This window comes from Martes martes (genome assembly GCF_963455335.1).
Source record: "Martes martes genome assembly, chromosome: 13".
Classification (NCBI taxonomy): Eukaryota; Metazoa; Chordata; class Mammalia; order Carnivora; family Mustelidae; genus Martes; species Martes martes.
Genome location: NC_137901.1, coordinates 64340253 through 64353414, shown reverse-complemented (window position 1 = coordinate 64353414; position 13162 = coordinate 64340253). Strand labels below are relative to the sequence as shown.

The window sequence follows — 13162 nt, the reverse complement described above, 5'->3', positions numbered from 1 at the left end:
GCCTGGTGCCCCTCCCTTGCTGGCTTCATCCGGTCGCCTCCCTGTCTATTTCTTCCCTGGCGATCGGACAGCAACCAACTCCAGTCCCTGGGCTCCGCGGTGGTGGATTTTTTTTTTTTAAGTCTCTAATGTCACTTTTTTTCCTTTCTTTTTTTAATATTTTATTTGTTTATTTGACAGAGATCACAAGTAGGCAGAGAGGCAGGCAGAGAGAGAGGAGGAGGCAGGCTCCCTGCCAAGGAGAGAGCCCGACGCGGCACTCGATCCCAGGACCCCGGGATCACGACCGGAGCCGAAGGCAGAGGCCTTAACCCACTGAGCCACCCAGGCGCCCCGGATTTTTTTTTTTTTTTTAAGATTTTATTTATTTATTTGACAGAGAGACAGCGAGAGAGGGAACACAAACGAGGGGAGTGGGAAAGGGAGAAGCAGACTTCCCACCAAGCAGGAAGCCCATTGTGGGACTCGATGCCAGGACCCTGGGGTCATGACCCCAGCCAAAGGCATACGCTTAATGACTGAGCCACCCGGGTGCCCTCAGCGGTGGTTTTTGAAGGGACTTGGCCCATCGCCGCGGGGTCAGCCCTCGGCACTTTGCAGCATTGGCCTGAGTCCCTAGGGCCCACACAGCTCGGGCCAGGCGCAGAGAGCGCAGGATAACACTTCCAGGTAAGAAGGGTGCTGAGGCGAGGTAACGCTTTGAGAGACAAGTCCCGGAGACCCGCGTGAAGGTGAGCACCGCCCCACGCTCAGTCACTCCCTCTGGAGGCGTGTCCCCTAGGCTCCGCCCCCTTGCGCCCGCAGTGTTTAGCGGTGCCGCGTTCGTCCCCGAGACAGAACCGCTGTCACTGTCGGCGTCTCTGATTGCGCTTGGCCGCGTCTCACCGCCACCATCATGCCCCGGGGGAGCCGAAGCGCGACCGCCCGGCCAGCCAGGTGTGAGCGGGACAGGAGCGGTTGGGGAGGGGGCTAGGGAAGCGTAGGCACTCCCGCGCAAGGGCGCAATAGCTTGACCTTGGCGGCTGCTGCGCCATCTTGGTGGGGGGAGGGGCGGGGGTGCCGCAACCGCGTGTCTTAAGAGGGTGGGCGAAGAGGGGAGGAGGGGGAGGACGGAGTTCGTGTCCAGGAGCTGCGGGCCCCTGGGGCCCCAGTTCAGGGGTCCGGCCGCGATTAACCCTACTTACCCCCCACCCCGCAGCCGCACTGTTCACCCGCCCGCGCACCCGCCGCCCTCGGCCCCTGCACCGGCCCCCGCCTCGTCGGGCCAGCCCGGCTTGATGGCGCAGATGGCGTCCACGGCCGCTGGGGTGGCCGTGGGCTCGGCTGTGGGACACGTCGTGGGTAGTGCCCTGACCGGAGCCTTCAGCGGGGGAAGCTCAGAGCCCGCCCAGCCTGCCGCCCAGCAGGTGAGCAGCGGGCTCGGGAGAAACTGAGGCCGACTTCCCATAAAGGTCACACTAGTAGGAAGCTGCTGGACTGTCCAGCGAGAAGTGCCCTGGCGCCTTCAGAGCTGCCTCAGGCCCAGGACTTTTCCAAGAAGGGTCTTATCCCTCTCTCTGCTTTTAGCCCCCTGTTGATCACAGGCAGGCTCTCCTAGCCCCTTTCCTGAGGCCAAGGTCCCTAGACTTCTAGGGACCAAGCAGCCTTTTAAAAATGGGGAAACCAAAGCACTTAGCGATTCAGAGAGTGGCTCAAGGTAACCTAACCCTAGTGGAGGGATGTTGAAGTTCTGAGCCCCAGCTCTCCCCATTCCCAGGTTCCGCCCTGTAGTCCCCGCATCCCAAGGGCAAGGGGTAGCCAGCAGCAGGTCTGAGCCCCATTTCCTGCTCACTGATGCCCTACTGGGCACCCCATTAGTCCTGAGCCAAATGTGGCTTAGTGGCAGGGTCAGGGGTCATGAGGATTACTTTGGCTGAGCCTGTAAGTCGCTAGTACTTGGAGGGGTGGGGCTTATACTCCAATAGTATAAGCACAACGCTTAGCTTTTCTAGAGCCTTCTCCCATCTCTCAGGCCCTGCCTACTCAGTGAGCCCATTATGAGGGAATTGGAAAATGCTGTCCATACTAGCACTAGCATCAGCTGAGTCGTTTTGAAAGGGCTGTGGGCTCCTGATTCTCAGAGCAGCTGGGGCTAGACAGGGCAGGCTAGCCCCTGAGTCACTCAGCCTGCCAGGGAGCCCAGGGGCACCTGGGCTGGGGGTGTGGGGAGAGGCTGGCGGCCCCCAGCGTTGGAGCCCATTTCTGGGTGCCAACCTGGAGCCGACTTTGCTGCCTCCTGTGCCATACGCTAGGCTCCCATCCGGCCTGGCCCCCAGCCCCTGCAGATGGGGCCCTGCGCCTACGAGATCAAGCAGTTCCTGGACTGCTCCACCACTCAGAGTGACCTGTCCCTGTGTGAGGGCTTCAGCGAGGCCTTGAAGCAGTGCAAATACAACCACGGTGAGCGGGCAGCCCCGACCCAGGCCGGAGTGGGAAGGACGGCCCTTAGTGTTGTACCTGCAGGCTGACCACTGGCCCGTGCCACCCCTCTCTCTCTGCAGGTCTGAGCTCCCTGCCCTGAAGAGACAGGTGCAGACTGGTGCAGATCCATGAGCCAGCCCTGCACCCTCCCACCCGCCCTCCCCCCTTCACCGACAGCTGGACCATGACGTCAGATTGTACCCACGTAGCTGGGATTGGGAGTGAGGAGGGGGTTTCTCACCCCGCAAATGACCGGAGACACAGATGTGCAATTAAAAGAGTTTATTTTAGACTGTAGCCTGCCGTGTGCCCTCTCACTAGCCTGGCTGCTGGGGTGGGGTCAAAGAGCATCACCGGACGTCCATCTGTGCGGTTGAATTGCTTTACCTTAAGCTGACATCCTGGGTGGGGGCCGGGGAGGAGGACTGTTGTAATCTGATGACCTTGGACAGTCCAGAGAGGAGTGAGGCATTAGCCTGGACCCCTAAGGGCATCTGACGCGGGGGACTGGAATCCCTGGACAAGCCTGTTTGTTGTCTTCTGCTCTCAGGGCTGCTTGCTCTCCCTTCACCCTCGTCTCTGCCTCTGGATCCCTTTCTCTGCACCCACATTTTGGGGGCCACCCCCCCATGGTGCCCTCACAGCTGCTCCATGACCTTGCCCCTCTGGCTGATGCAACTTCTTCGTAAGTCCAGATTCTGCAAGAAGAATGGCCCTGGGCGGCTCTTTGGGCCCAATCACACGGTAGAGGTCACGGCTAACCCCCTTGGATCGGAGTCCAGCTCAGCCACTTGGCTGTGATGTGCCAGATCACAGGACCTGCTGGAACAGATGAGCAGGCCCTGCACAGCCAAGGCAGACCTTACAATCACGTGCTCTGGGCTGCTGCCTTCATTGAGTGCATCAGCCCTGCCTTGAGCACCTACTGTGTGCTAGGCTCTGTTTGATATCTCTAGGCCACGGAGGACGTTCCTGAACTTGGGTGCTCAGAGTCAAGTGGAGTGTTGGGCATGTCTTTCGGGCCAATGTGTTCCACCTTGTTGGTATTTATGTATGTGTGTGTGTGTGTTTGTGGGGTGCAGGGGATGGTGGTTGTGGTCTATCGGCACACATAAACCTGTCCCCTGGGACTTTGGGTTTGAGCATCCCCCCAGGTGTCTGTGTCTCCTCCTTACCTGGCTGGCTTCTGGCCCCAGCTAGCGGGTCCTGGATGGCAGGGAGCCCATCCTTCGTGGCCTTGAAAGGGGACCTTGCTCCTGGTGCCCACGCCTAGTGCTCGTGCGCCTCTTCCGGCCATCACTTGCAGGGTGTAGGCCTGACAGGTGGCGAAGCTCCTCTGGAAGGCCCAGGAAGCCCTACCTATGGGTGCTGGGGAAAAGGTGCGCCCTCCCCCTGGGGCTCAACCGTGACACTCACCTGCGAGCTCTGGATACTGGTCATCCAGGTTCTCCAGGAGGGACTCATAGCGGGTGGGGGCCCCACCCTCCCCCTCTGTGGAGGAGGAAGACCAATTCCTGACCAGCCTGCTAGTTCCCACCCCCACCTCTCACTCTGGACCTGTTTGCTGGGCCTGGCTGGGGCCGACAAGGCATTGGATGGAAAGGGTCAGGGCTAGGTCCTGGCCAAAGGTGGGGGGGCTGCCCAGGGCCTCGGGTGGTTTCAACTGCTGGCCCCTTCCCTCATTCCAACATAACTCCAGGGGGAGATCTTGGGCCCCACTTACTGAAGATCTGCACGAGGACATAGGTTCCACGCTCTTGCAGTAGGGGGCTGCCCGTCGAAGGGGCCGGGGAAGCCCCCTCCTCCAGTCCCTCATCCAGACTCACCAAGTGCCCGTCCTCAGCCAGGAGGGCAATGATTGCTGGGAAGGCAGAAAGGGAGGCAAGGCAGGGCTGGCATCTCTGCCTGGGGGCCCTTGGCCCCTCCTCCCCAGCACCCCTCCCTGCCCCCTCACCATCCGGGGGCACCTGCCCCCTCTGCCTCAAGTGGGCTGTGAGGGTCACGGGGCTGCACCAGGTGTTCACCAGCTCCCAGCAGCCAGCTGTAGGGGTGGGGCAGAGGTCAGTAAATTCGACCCCTCCTTCCCCCAATCTGGGACCATCTGTCTCCCTTCCATCTCTTCTCTAACCAGAGCAGAGAATAGGGCTCCATTATTGAGCCTATACCTTCCTCCATCCATCTCTTGAGGTGTCAGTGACCAGGGCAGACTGCTCTTGTCTCCTGCACGCAGTGCTGCCTCTGCACAGGACCTCACCTCCCACCCTAGCCCCACCTGCCACTGGAAGTCGGGAAATCTGCAACTGTGGCCAGAGCTTTAGGTGCCTCATGTACCCTGAAGCTTGACAACCCACCGAATTACAGATTGTGTAGTTCAACAACACACCCCATGGTGACTTGGTGGTTGGTCCTCTAGAGGAGCCATGAGAATTTCCCAGGCCCCAGCCATCAGGGTTGCCCCACAACGGACTCCAAGCACTCTCTCTGCCTCCTCATAGAGCTGTTTCCCTAACCTTCCCCCATCCTCTTACACAAGTGCATCCCCCTACCCCACACTGCCTCCCTAATCTCCCCCAGGTCAGAGGGAAGGAAGCCTCTGAATGTACCACCCCCCCTACCCATCTGTAGGGATAGGGGACCCCACTTACCTCCAAACATCACTTTGATAAACATGGCTGTAGGAGAGAGAAGACAGATGTGGGGGCTTTGATCCCCCAATCTCTGACTTTCCAACTATGGAAGGATCTAGGGCTGAGATCTAATGGGGAGGGATGGCACTGCCAGGAAATTGTGTGTGTGTGTGGGAATGGGTGGGTGGATCTGGGCTTAGGTCCTTGCTTGGCCACCCTTAGGTCTAGACTCCACCAGTCTAAAGGGGTCCCTTTGGCTTCCTCTTCCTCCTGCCCGCTGGTTCAGAGCAGCCCGAGGAGACTGAGGCCCTCCCAGCTTCCAAGTTGGTCTCCATGGCAGTGGGAGCTGCCAAGTCATCTAGGCAGGAAATGCCTTCCCCCACCCCACAGTATCCCGGTAACAGGATCTGGTGCAGGAGTACAGGCACTCCCTAAGGCAGGGCTGCAATGGGGGTTCAAGGCTTGTGGTCCAGGGATGGCCCAAGACCACATCCCCCCACCAGTAGAGAGAGATGGAGCTCCCAGGCTGAAAGCGGGGAGATTCCTGGATCAGGGCCCCTGGTCCTGGGAAAAATACTATGAGCAGGTAGGGCTGTGGCCTGATGGAAGCAGGGGGATTCTCAGCACCCTTGTGATCCTACCTTCTCAAGGCCCCCTTCCCTGTCCTCACTTCCTTGCCCTCTCTGCCTTTCTGCTCACCTCCACCCTCCCCTCTCTTTCCTTCTGTCCTTGTTTCTCTCCTTGTTTGGGCAAGTTTCTCGAGCTATGATTTACATACAGTAAAATTCACTTTTTCATGTTTTCGAGTTTTGACAAATCTCATAGAACCATCACCGCATTCGGGAGGCAGATCATTTCCCTCATCCCCAGCCCCCAAATTCCTTTATGCCCCTTTGTAGTCCGTGCCAGCCTCTGGCCACCATGGCTCTGTGTCCTGCCGCTGCCTTTTCCAGAATTGTGTAAAGGGAATCATGCAGCATGGAGCCTTTGGAGTCTGGTTTCTCTCACTCAGCACGCAAGTCACTCAACAGCTTGTTCCTTCTTGCTGCTGAGGAGGGCCCCATTGCCGGGGTATGCCTGTGTGTTGATCCATTTACCTGCTATTGTTTGGATAGTTCTCAGTTTTTTGCAGTTACGCATAAAGCCAGGATAGACACTGGTGGACAGGATATTGTGTTTCTCTGCCTCTCCGTCCATGCCCATCCTTTCTTTGACTTTCTCTCCCCCTTTCTCTTCTCTTCATCATCTTCTTTCCTTCCTCCCCCTTAGCACCCTCTCTGTCTCTCGGTTTCTGTCTCCTGCCCCCTCTCCATGAGCCCCTACCAGACTCCTTCAGCCAGAGGGCCAGGTAGGTTTCTGGAGCAGGCTTCTGACCTTTGCCAGCTCCCTTTCCCGAAGGTTTTAGAAATGCACCGCCTCCCTCACCCCCCACCAGGGTGATTAGGCTATTTGTCCTGCCCGCTGGGTCACTGACTCCGGAGGAGGACTGGATCCTCCATGAAGCTCACCCAGCACTCAGCTCAGTGCTCCCCCCCGTGGGGGGTGGGCAGTAAGAACATGGCTCAGCAGAGTCCTCATGAGGATTAAACGTGGTAACTCTTTTCTTTTCTTTTTCTTTTCTTTTCTTTTCTTTTCTCTTTTCTTTTCTTTTCTTTTCTTTTCTTTTCTTTTCTTTTCTTTTCTTTCCCTTCCCCCTTCCTTCCTTCCTTCTTTCTCTTTCTTCCCTTCTTTTCTTTCTTTCTCTTTTCTTCTTTCTTTTCTGTTCTTTTATTTCTTAGTAGACTCCACACCCAGTGTGGGGTTTGATCCCTGAGATTAAGAGTTGCATGCTCTACCGACTGAGCCAGCCAGACGCCCCTTAAACATGGTAACACTTTAAAGTGCTACTTTGGGGGGGTGTGGCACCTGGGTGGCTCAGTCGTTAAGCGTCTGCCTTCAGCTCAGCCCATGACCCCAGTGTCCTGGGATTGAGCCCCACATCAGGCTCCCTGGGAGCCCCCTTCTCCCTCTCCAGCTCCCCTGTGGCTTGTGTTCCTTCTCTCTCTCTCTCTAACAAATAAAATCTTTTTAAAAATTATGTATTAAAAAAAGGGGTAGGGGTGCCTGGGTGGCTCAGTGGATTAAGCCGCTGCCTTCGGCTCAGGTCATAATCTCAGGGGCCTGGGATCGAGCCCCGAATCGGGCTCTCTGCTCGGTGGGGAGCCTGTTTCCCCCTCTCTTTCTGCCTGACTCTCTGCCTACTTGTGATCTCTCTCTCTGTCAAATAAAGAAATAAAATCTTTTTTTTTTTTAAAAAGTGCTACCTTGGTGCTCAGAATGCTGCAGGTGCTCAGAATGAGGACTGTGCCAACAAATAGTATTTCACAGATTTATTTAAACACTGGACACCACTGTCCCTGGGGACCTGTGCCCAGCAGACCACAGGTCAGGAGCGGCGGCAACCAAATTCCAGAAGAATGTCCATGCAGAACCCCGAAGCCTCAGCTCCAACAACCATCCTTGTTGTCTCAAGGGTTCATTTCCAGTGCTGCCATGAAGGAGTTTTTGAACTTGAGTGTCTTGGAGATGCCCTAAGGAGATGTTAGAGACAGAATGGGACCCATTTGGGGAGGTGGGGCTTCATAACTTCCCCCAAGGGAGCTCTCAAGGCTTTGAGCTAATGAGAACGTGCTGTTTTAATTACTTTTATAATTATTTAGGTATGCTAAGGCCAGCAGGCCAGGAGATTGCCTTTGAGAAAAGAGTTTGTTCCCCACAGATCTCTAGAGCATGGGGCATGCGGCACCACAGAGGGACATGTGAGGAAGTACCCACTGGGTCAGCAGGCAGAAGGCGAGAGAGAGCCTTGTAGTTTATCTCTATTTTTTTTTTTTTTAAGATCTTATTTATCTATTTGACAGAGAGAGACACAACGAGAGAGAGAACACAAGCAGGAGGGGTGGGAGAGGGAGAAGCTGGCTTCCCATGGAGCAGGGAGCCCAAGACCTGGGATCATGACCCCAGCCGAAGGCAGATGCTTAACCGACTGAGCCACCCAGGCGCCTTGGTCTGGCAAGTTAAAGGAGCTGACCATGTCAAGTGCTAGTGAGGATGTCTCCGGACTTCTCCCACCCGCTGACGGGGGGCACAAGATCCGTACAACCCCGTTGGGAACACTAGTAGTTATCTACTAGAGATAAATGCGCATGTTCCCTCCGTCCAGCAACTTCTGTCCTGGGTGTCTACCAGAAGAAATGAGAACACAGGTGCACCAGCAGTTTTATTTGTAATGGCTAAAGACTGGAAAGCACCCAATTGTCTATTAACAGGAGAATGGCAAAGGTCTGGCTTTGCCGTGGTCTATCCACATACAACTATGAGAATGAATTAGACACCACTGTACACATATGGGTGACTCTTATAGCGCTGAACAGAAGAAGGAGGAGCAACAGGAACACACTGCCATTCCCTAGAGTTGGCGTTCTAGAGCAAGCAAAGTTGATCAAAGTGATTGAAGTCAGAATGACGGTTACCCTTGGGGTTAGAGAGCCTGTTACTGATGGGGAAGGCACATGAGGGAACCTTCTGGGGAGATGGAAACATTCTAAATTGTCATCTGAGTAGAGGCTGCAGGGTATAAGTATAAATAAAATTATCAAGCCAGGGGTGCCTGGGTAGTACAGTCGGTCAAGTATCTGACCCTTGGTTGAGGCTCAGGTGATGGTTTCAGGGTCATGGGATCGAGCCCCACGTCAGGCTCCACGCTCAGCATAGAGTCTGCTTCTCCTTCTCCCCCTGCTCCTCCCCTATTCTCTCTCTCTAAAATAAATTAAAATATTAAGAAAATCATCAAGGCATACACTTAAAATCTGTGCACCTTACCCTACGTGAGTTACACCTCAATAAAAAAGCATCTACCCACTGTAATTGCACGTGTATGTGTTGATTTCTGTTCTCAGGAGGCCCTGTGGGGCCAGGCCATCCACATTTGAGAAGATAGGGCCCGCCGTTGGGCCCTAGCCACTGTACCCCCATGCCCCCACCCCCAGTCAATGGGCTGATTTGCATGCCTTGTCATGGTCCAGGGGCTTCCCCTGCATGTGCTCTGAAGCACCTGGGACACTCCCAACAGAGCAACTCCTGTCTGCCTCCCTGCCTCTGGCCATGGCCTGCTGGCATCTGGCCCTCCTTCTGACTGGGACACTCCTGTCTGGTGAGCTCCCCCAGGCCTGGCTCACCTGGGGTCGGGTGGGGGGTGGCACGGGCTCCAGAAGGCCCCTGCAAGGAAGCAAATCGATGTGGGCAGTGGGAGGGTTCTAGAAGGGGCATTAAGGTGGAGGGGAGAACTGGCTACAAATAATTCTACCCTAGACCCGGGGCATGTCACTTCTCGGTGTGGGCCTCAGTTTCCCCATTTGTGAATGGGGAACAAGCAGATTGTTAGGATCCCTTCAGATTCTGATTCTTTGGGGTCTTAGAAGAGATTGGAATTGGTCGGTCACCTTTTTAGTTTTTCACGTGGGAAGCTACCCCAAGGGCCTCAAAGACAAACTATCCTTGACAAGATTCCCAGCAGCCAGTTGTCTGAGGTTGACCTGATGGATGGGACAGCCCAGGAGGCTTCTGGGTGGTGGCAGTAGCCAGAGTCCGGAAGAGCCAGTGTGACTGAGGGGTAAGGAATGGGGGCTGGCAGAGAAGGACCCAGAGGCCACCAGTCCCACACTCTGAACTCTAGGTGCTCAACTGAACACAGATTCTTGGGAACATAGCACAAATGAGGACTTGGGGGTTGTCAGCTTTGTGCCCCAGCCATCTCAATTCTATGCACGGGTCTATGAGCCTTTCGGGAGTCAGAGTCTCCTTGGAGAGAGACCAAGCCTTTGTGAGCTGGGGACAGGAAGAAAGGAGCCCATGAGTCTCTCTCTCTCTCAGTCTCTCAGCCAGTCTTGCCCCAGCCAGATGCACTGCTGGTCTTTCCAGGCCAAGTGGCCCAACTCTCCTGCATGCTCAGCCCCCGCCATGCCACCATCGGGGAGTATGGCGTGTCTTGGTATCAGCAACGGGCAGGCAGTGCCCCCCGATACCTCCTCTACTACCGCTCAGAGGACGACTACCACCGGCCCCCTGACATCCCTGACCGCTTCTCGGCAGCCACAGACGCCGCTCACAATGCCTGCATCCTGACCATCAGCCCCGTGCAGCCTGAGGACGACGCAGATTATTACTGCTCTGTGGCTTACACATCCTAGGGGTGGAGCGTGGGCTGAGTGCTTCTTGTCTGCCTCTCATTCCTGCGCTCTGATCTTGGGCCCCCCTCTTTCTCTAAACCTTGAATTTTCTCCTCTGTAAAACGGGTTAACAATATTAAACATGTAAAAAAAATAATATCAAACACATGAACAGTAACAATTCTGAGGGCCATGAAATTCCTGCTGAAAAAGTGACTGGGAGTGTGGGGGTAGGGATTCTGGGGATTGTTACATAAGAGGAAGCACCTGAGATCCTTGGGGTGGGGTCCAGCCTCTCCACTGGTCCCCAAGGGGCTTAGACTGGTGGCCTGGGCTTCCTGTGACCTGAGGAGCTGGAGGAAGAGAAAAAGGAACCAGCTCTTGCTGCTCCTAGCTCTGCATGGCTGGTTGTGGTTCAGCGCTCAAGGGGTGGCTGGACTGGGTCCTTATGGAGCCCCTGCTTACTCCTTGATGGGGCATGGAGGAGGTATGAGTATGTATGTGGGGTGGGGCCACTCGGAGGCACCCCAGAGCCAGAGGGTGCTCATTGCAGGTGGCAGCATCTCTATCTTTCTAAGTGTTTTTATTTATTTATTTGACAGAAAGAGATCACAAGTAGGCAGAGCAGCAGGCAGAGGAAGAGGAAGCAGCAGACTCCCCGCTGAGCAGGGAGTCTGATGTGGGACCCTATCCCACGACCCTGGCATCATGACCTGAGCTGAAGGCAGCCGCTTAACTGACTGAGCCACCCAGGTGCCCCTGGGCAGCATCTCTCCCATTAGGAATGTGTGTTCTACTGGTCACCAGTGGTAGACCTGTGCCCCTCTCCCTGACCAGTTCTCCCACAGGCGGGGGAGGCTGTACCTGAGCAACTGGGCCGAGTGGGGGGCACTGGGTGGGGGAGCAATCCTTATTAGAAGCGGAGCTGAGCGTCTGGGTGTATGGTGGGGGTTGGGAGGTGTTGGAGCGGGCTTCAAAAACACGCTGTTCTTCCCTCCTGGTTCCTTTAAGAGCCGCCTATGTCTGGAGGTCATCCCTCACATGCACTGGAGTTCCGGGTCTCCACGGTCCAGCCTCCACTCCCAGCTGTCTCCTGGGCCCTCACTCGGCCCCTTCTCGTCTGTCTCTGCTGGTACCAGCTCGGCAGGCAGGACCAGGGTTACCCAGGAAGGGTGAATCATGCAGGACCCCTGGGCCTGCGCGGGGTGACAGGCTCCACAGCTCTAGGAACCCCTTCCCTTCTCCCGAAGACCCCCGCCGCCCGCGTGGCCTCCGGCTCGCCCCCACCCCCAGGGCAAGTGCAGCGGGAACTTGGCCGCCTGCCTGCGGCTCTACGCCCGCCCGCCCGCCCGCCCTTCCTGGCCTCAGTTGCCTCTTCTGCACTCCCGCCAACTGCTAACCAGCTGTCTCCCCCCAAGGCCAGGATTTGTTCTGGGAATCGCCCAGAGACCACCAGTCCCAGTCCTAGAGCCTAGAATCGTGGCGCCTAAGCGCGCGAACGCCAGGTGCCGCAGGAGCACCGAGACGTAGGAACCTCCACGCGGCCTAGAGCGGTCCCGGAAGTGCCCGCGGGTGGGGGGCGGGGCTCCGGGCTCTCAGGCCGCCGCGGGCTCCGCGTCAGCAGCTGCCTCTGAGCGAGGCCGGGTCGGCCGCGGGTTGGAGCAGCTCTGGTGCGGCCCCGCCCCGCCCGCCCGCGGCCCCGCCCCGGCCCAGGTGAGCGGCCACGCCCCGGCCCAGGTGAGTGGCTCCGCGTCAGCCAGTGTGACCACCTGTCCCTCCGGTGGCCCTGGGTGTGGGCGTCCCCCATCGGTGGGAAGCCTGTAGGGGCTCCGCGTCGCCGCTCCAGCGGCGTGTGCGTGTCCGCAGCCGCCCGCGGGCCTCCAGCCAGGAAACCCTGACCGGACCGAGGGTTTCCCGGGTGCCCAGGCCCCGAGGGCTCCCCGAAGTATAGGGTGACGGATACAGGAGGAGCCAAGGAAGGCCCCGAGAGAGGTGGGAAGTTGGGGTTCCAGACCTTGGGATCTTCGGTCCCAAAATATTTAAGACATTGTTGAGGACAGATAAAGGATCGCCAACTTTGTAAACAGCGTGGAGACTTCAGCATGTAGGTGGTCTATAGTGGGAATGGGAAACCCCTAAGGAGGGAACCTTGGAAACATCAGGATTTAACAGGTGGGTGGAAGAAGAGTTGTAATCACAGATGCCAAGAAAAAGGGATCGGAGAGCTTTAAAACGGGGGGTGGGGGGAAGAACTTTCAGAAATGAAGGGAGTAAAGAAGGAGGTGGGAAAGGGGATGGGGGGCTCAAAATCTTGAGGCGTTTAGGTATGCAAGGTGGGTTTAATGACAGGGTAGACCCGTTTTATCACATCTTCCAGGTCTTCAAGAGAAAGCCTGAAACCTACAGAGTTTCCAGTATTGGCAGCTAAGTCAAACAAAAAGAAAAGGTTCCAACTCTTTCCCGAGCCAAACAAAACGCGTCTGTGGCAGGATCCTCAGGCTGCCAATTTGCAACTTCTGAAATGAAGGGTTTTGAGACGGGAGCTTTTGGTGAGCACTGCCAAAAGGGGTGGGAAAGTGAGGTCTGAGCAGAGAGGGATTGGCCATAAGGAGGTCACTGGATGGAAGAGCTGAAGATGCTGAAGTCCCAGCTGGAATTGGAAACTTGAAATTTGTCTCGGTGCAGTACACAGTCCTATGATTTTCTTTGGCAACATTTAACATCTTAGGAGGAATTGACGGAGAGCTTTGGTATTTGGCGGCTGGTTGCAGCAGGGCAAGGAGGTGAGGAACGTGATGCTGGTCAGAGTCTATGGTTCAATCCACAATAGAGTCTAAGCTAGACAGGGAAGGGTGGACTAGAAGTGGA

General features: G+C 56.4%; 3 protein-coding genes across 3 annotated transcripts; 2 read left to right on the top strand and 1 right to left on the bottom strand.

Moving 5' to 3' along the window:
- Positions 1-609: 609 nt before the first annotated feature.
- CHCHD10 (coiled-coil-helix-coiled-coil-helix domain containing 10) lies at positions 610-2757 on the top strand. The gene is made up of 4 exons (XM_080821777.1): positions 610-936; positions 1199-1406; positions 2292-2439; positions 2541-2757. Exons 1-4 carry the CDS (start codon positions 896-898, stop codon positions 2558-2560), a joined length of 417 nt encoding a protein of 138 aa, XP_080677903.1. The 5' UTR covers positions 610-895; the 3' UTR covers positions 2561-2757.
- Positions 2758-3656: 899 nt separating this feature from the next.
- LOC308354640 (uncharacterized protein C22orf15) lies at positions 3657-5130 on the bottom strand (the record flags this gene model as incomplete). The annotated part of the gene is made up of 5 exons (XM_080822218.1): positions 3657-3796; positions 3877-3951; positions 4184-4321; positions 4415-4501; positions 5106-5130. 5 exons carry the CDS (start codon positions 5128-5130, stop codon positions 3657-3659), a joined length of 465 nt encoding a protein of 154 aa, XP_080678344.1.
- A 4100-nt stretch (positions 5131-9230) lies between these two features.
- Positions 9231-10315, top strand: VPREB3 (V-set pre-B cell surrogate light chain 3; the record flags this gene model as incomplete). The annotated part of the gene is made up of 2 exons (XM_080822194.1): positions 9231-9279; positions 9999-10315. 2 exons carry the CDS (start codon positions 9231-9233, stop codon positions 10313-10315), a joined length of 366 nt encoding a protein of 121 aa, XP_080678320.1.
- Between the last annotated feature and the right edge of the window lie 2847 nt (positions 10316-13162).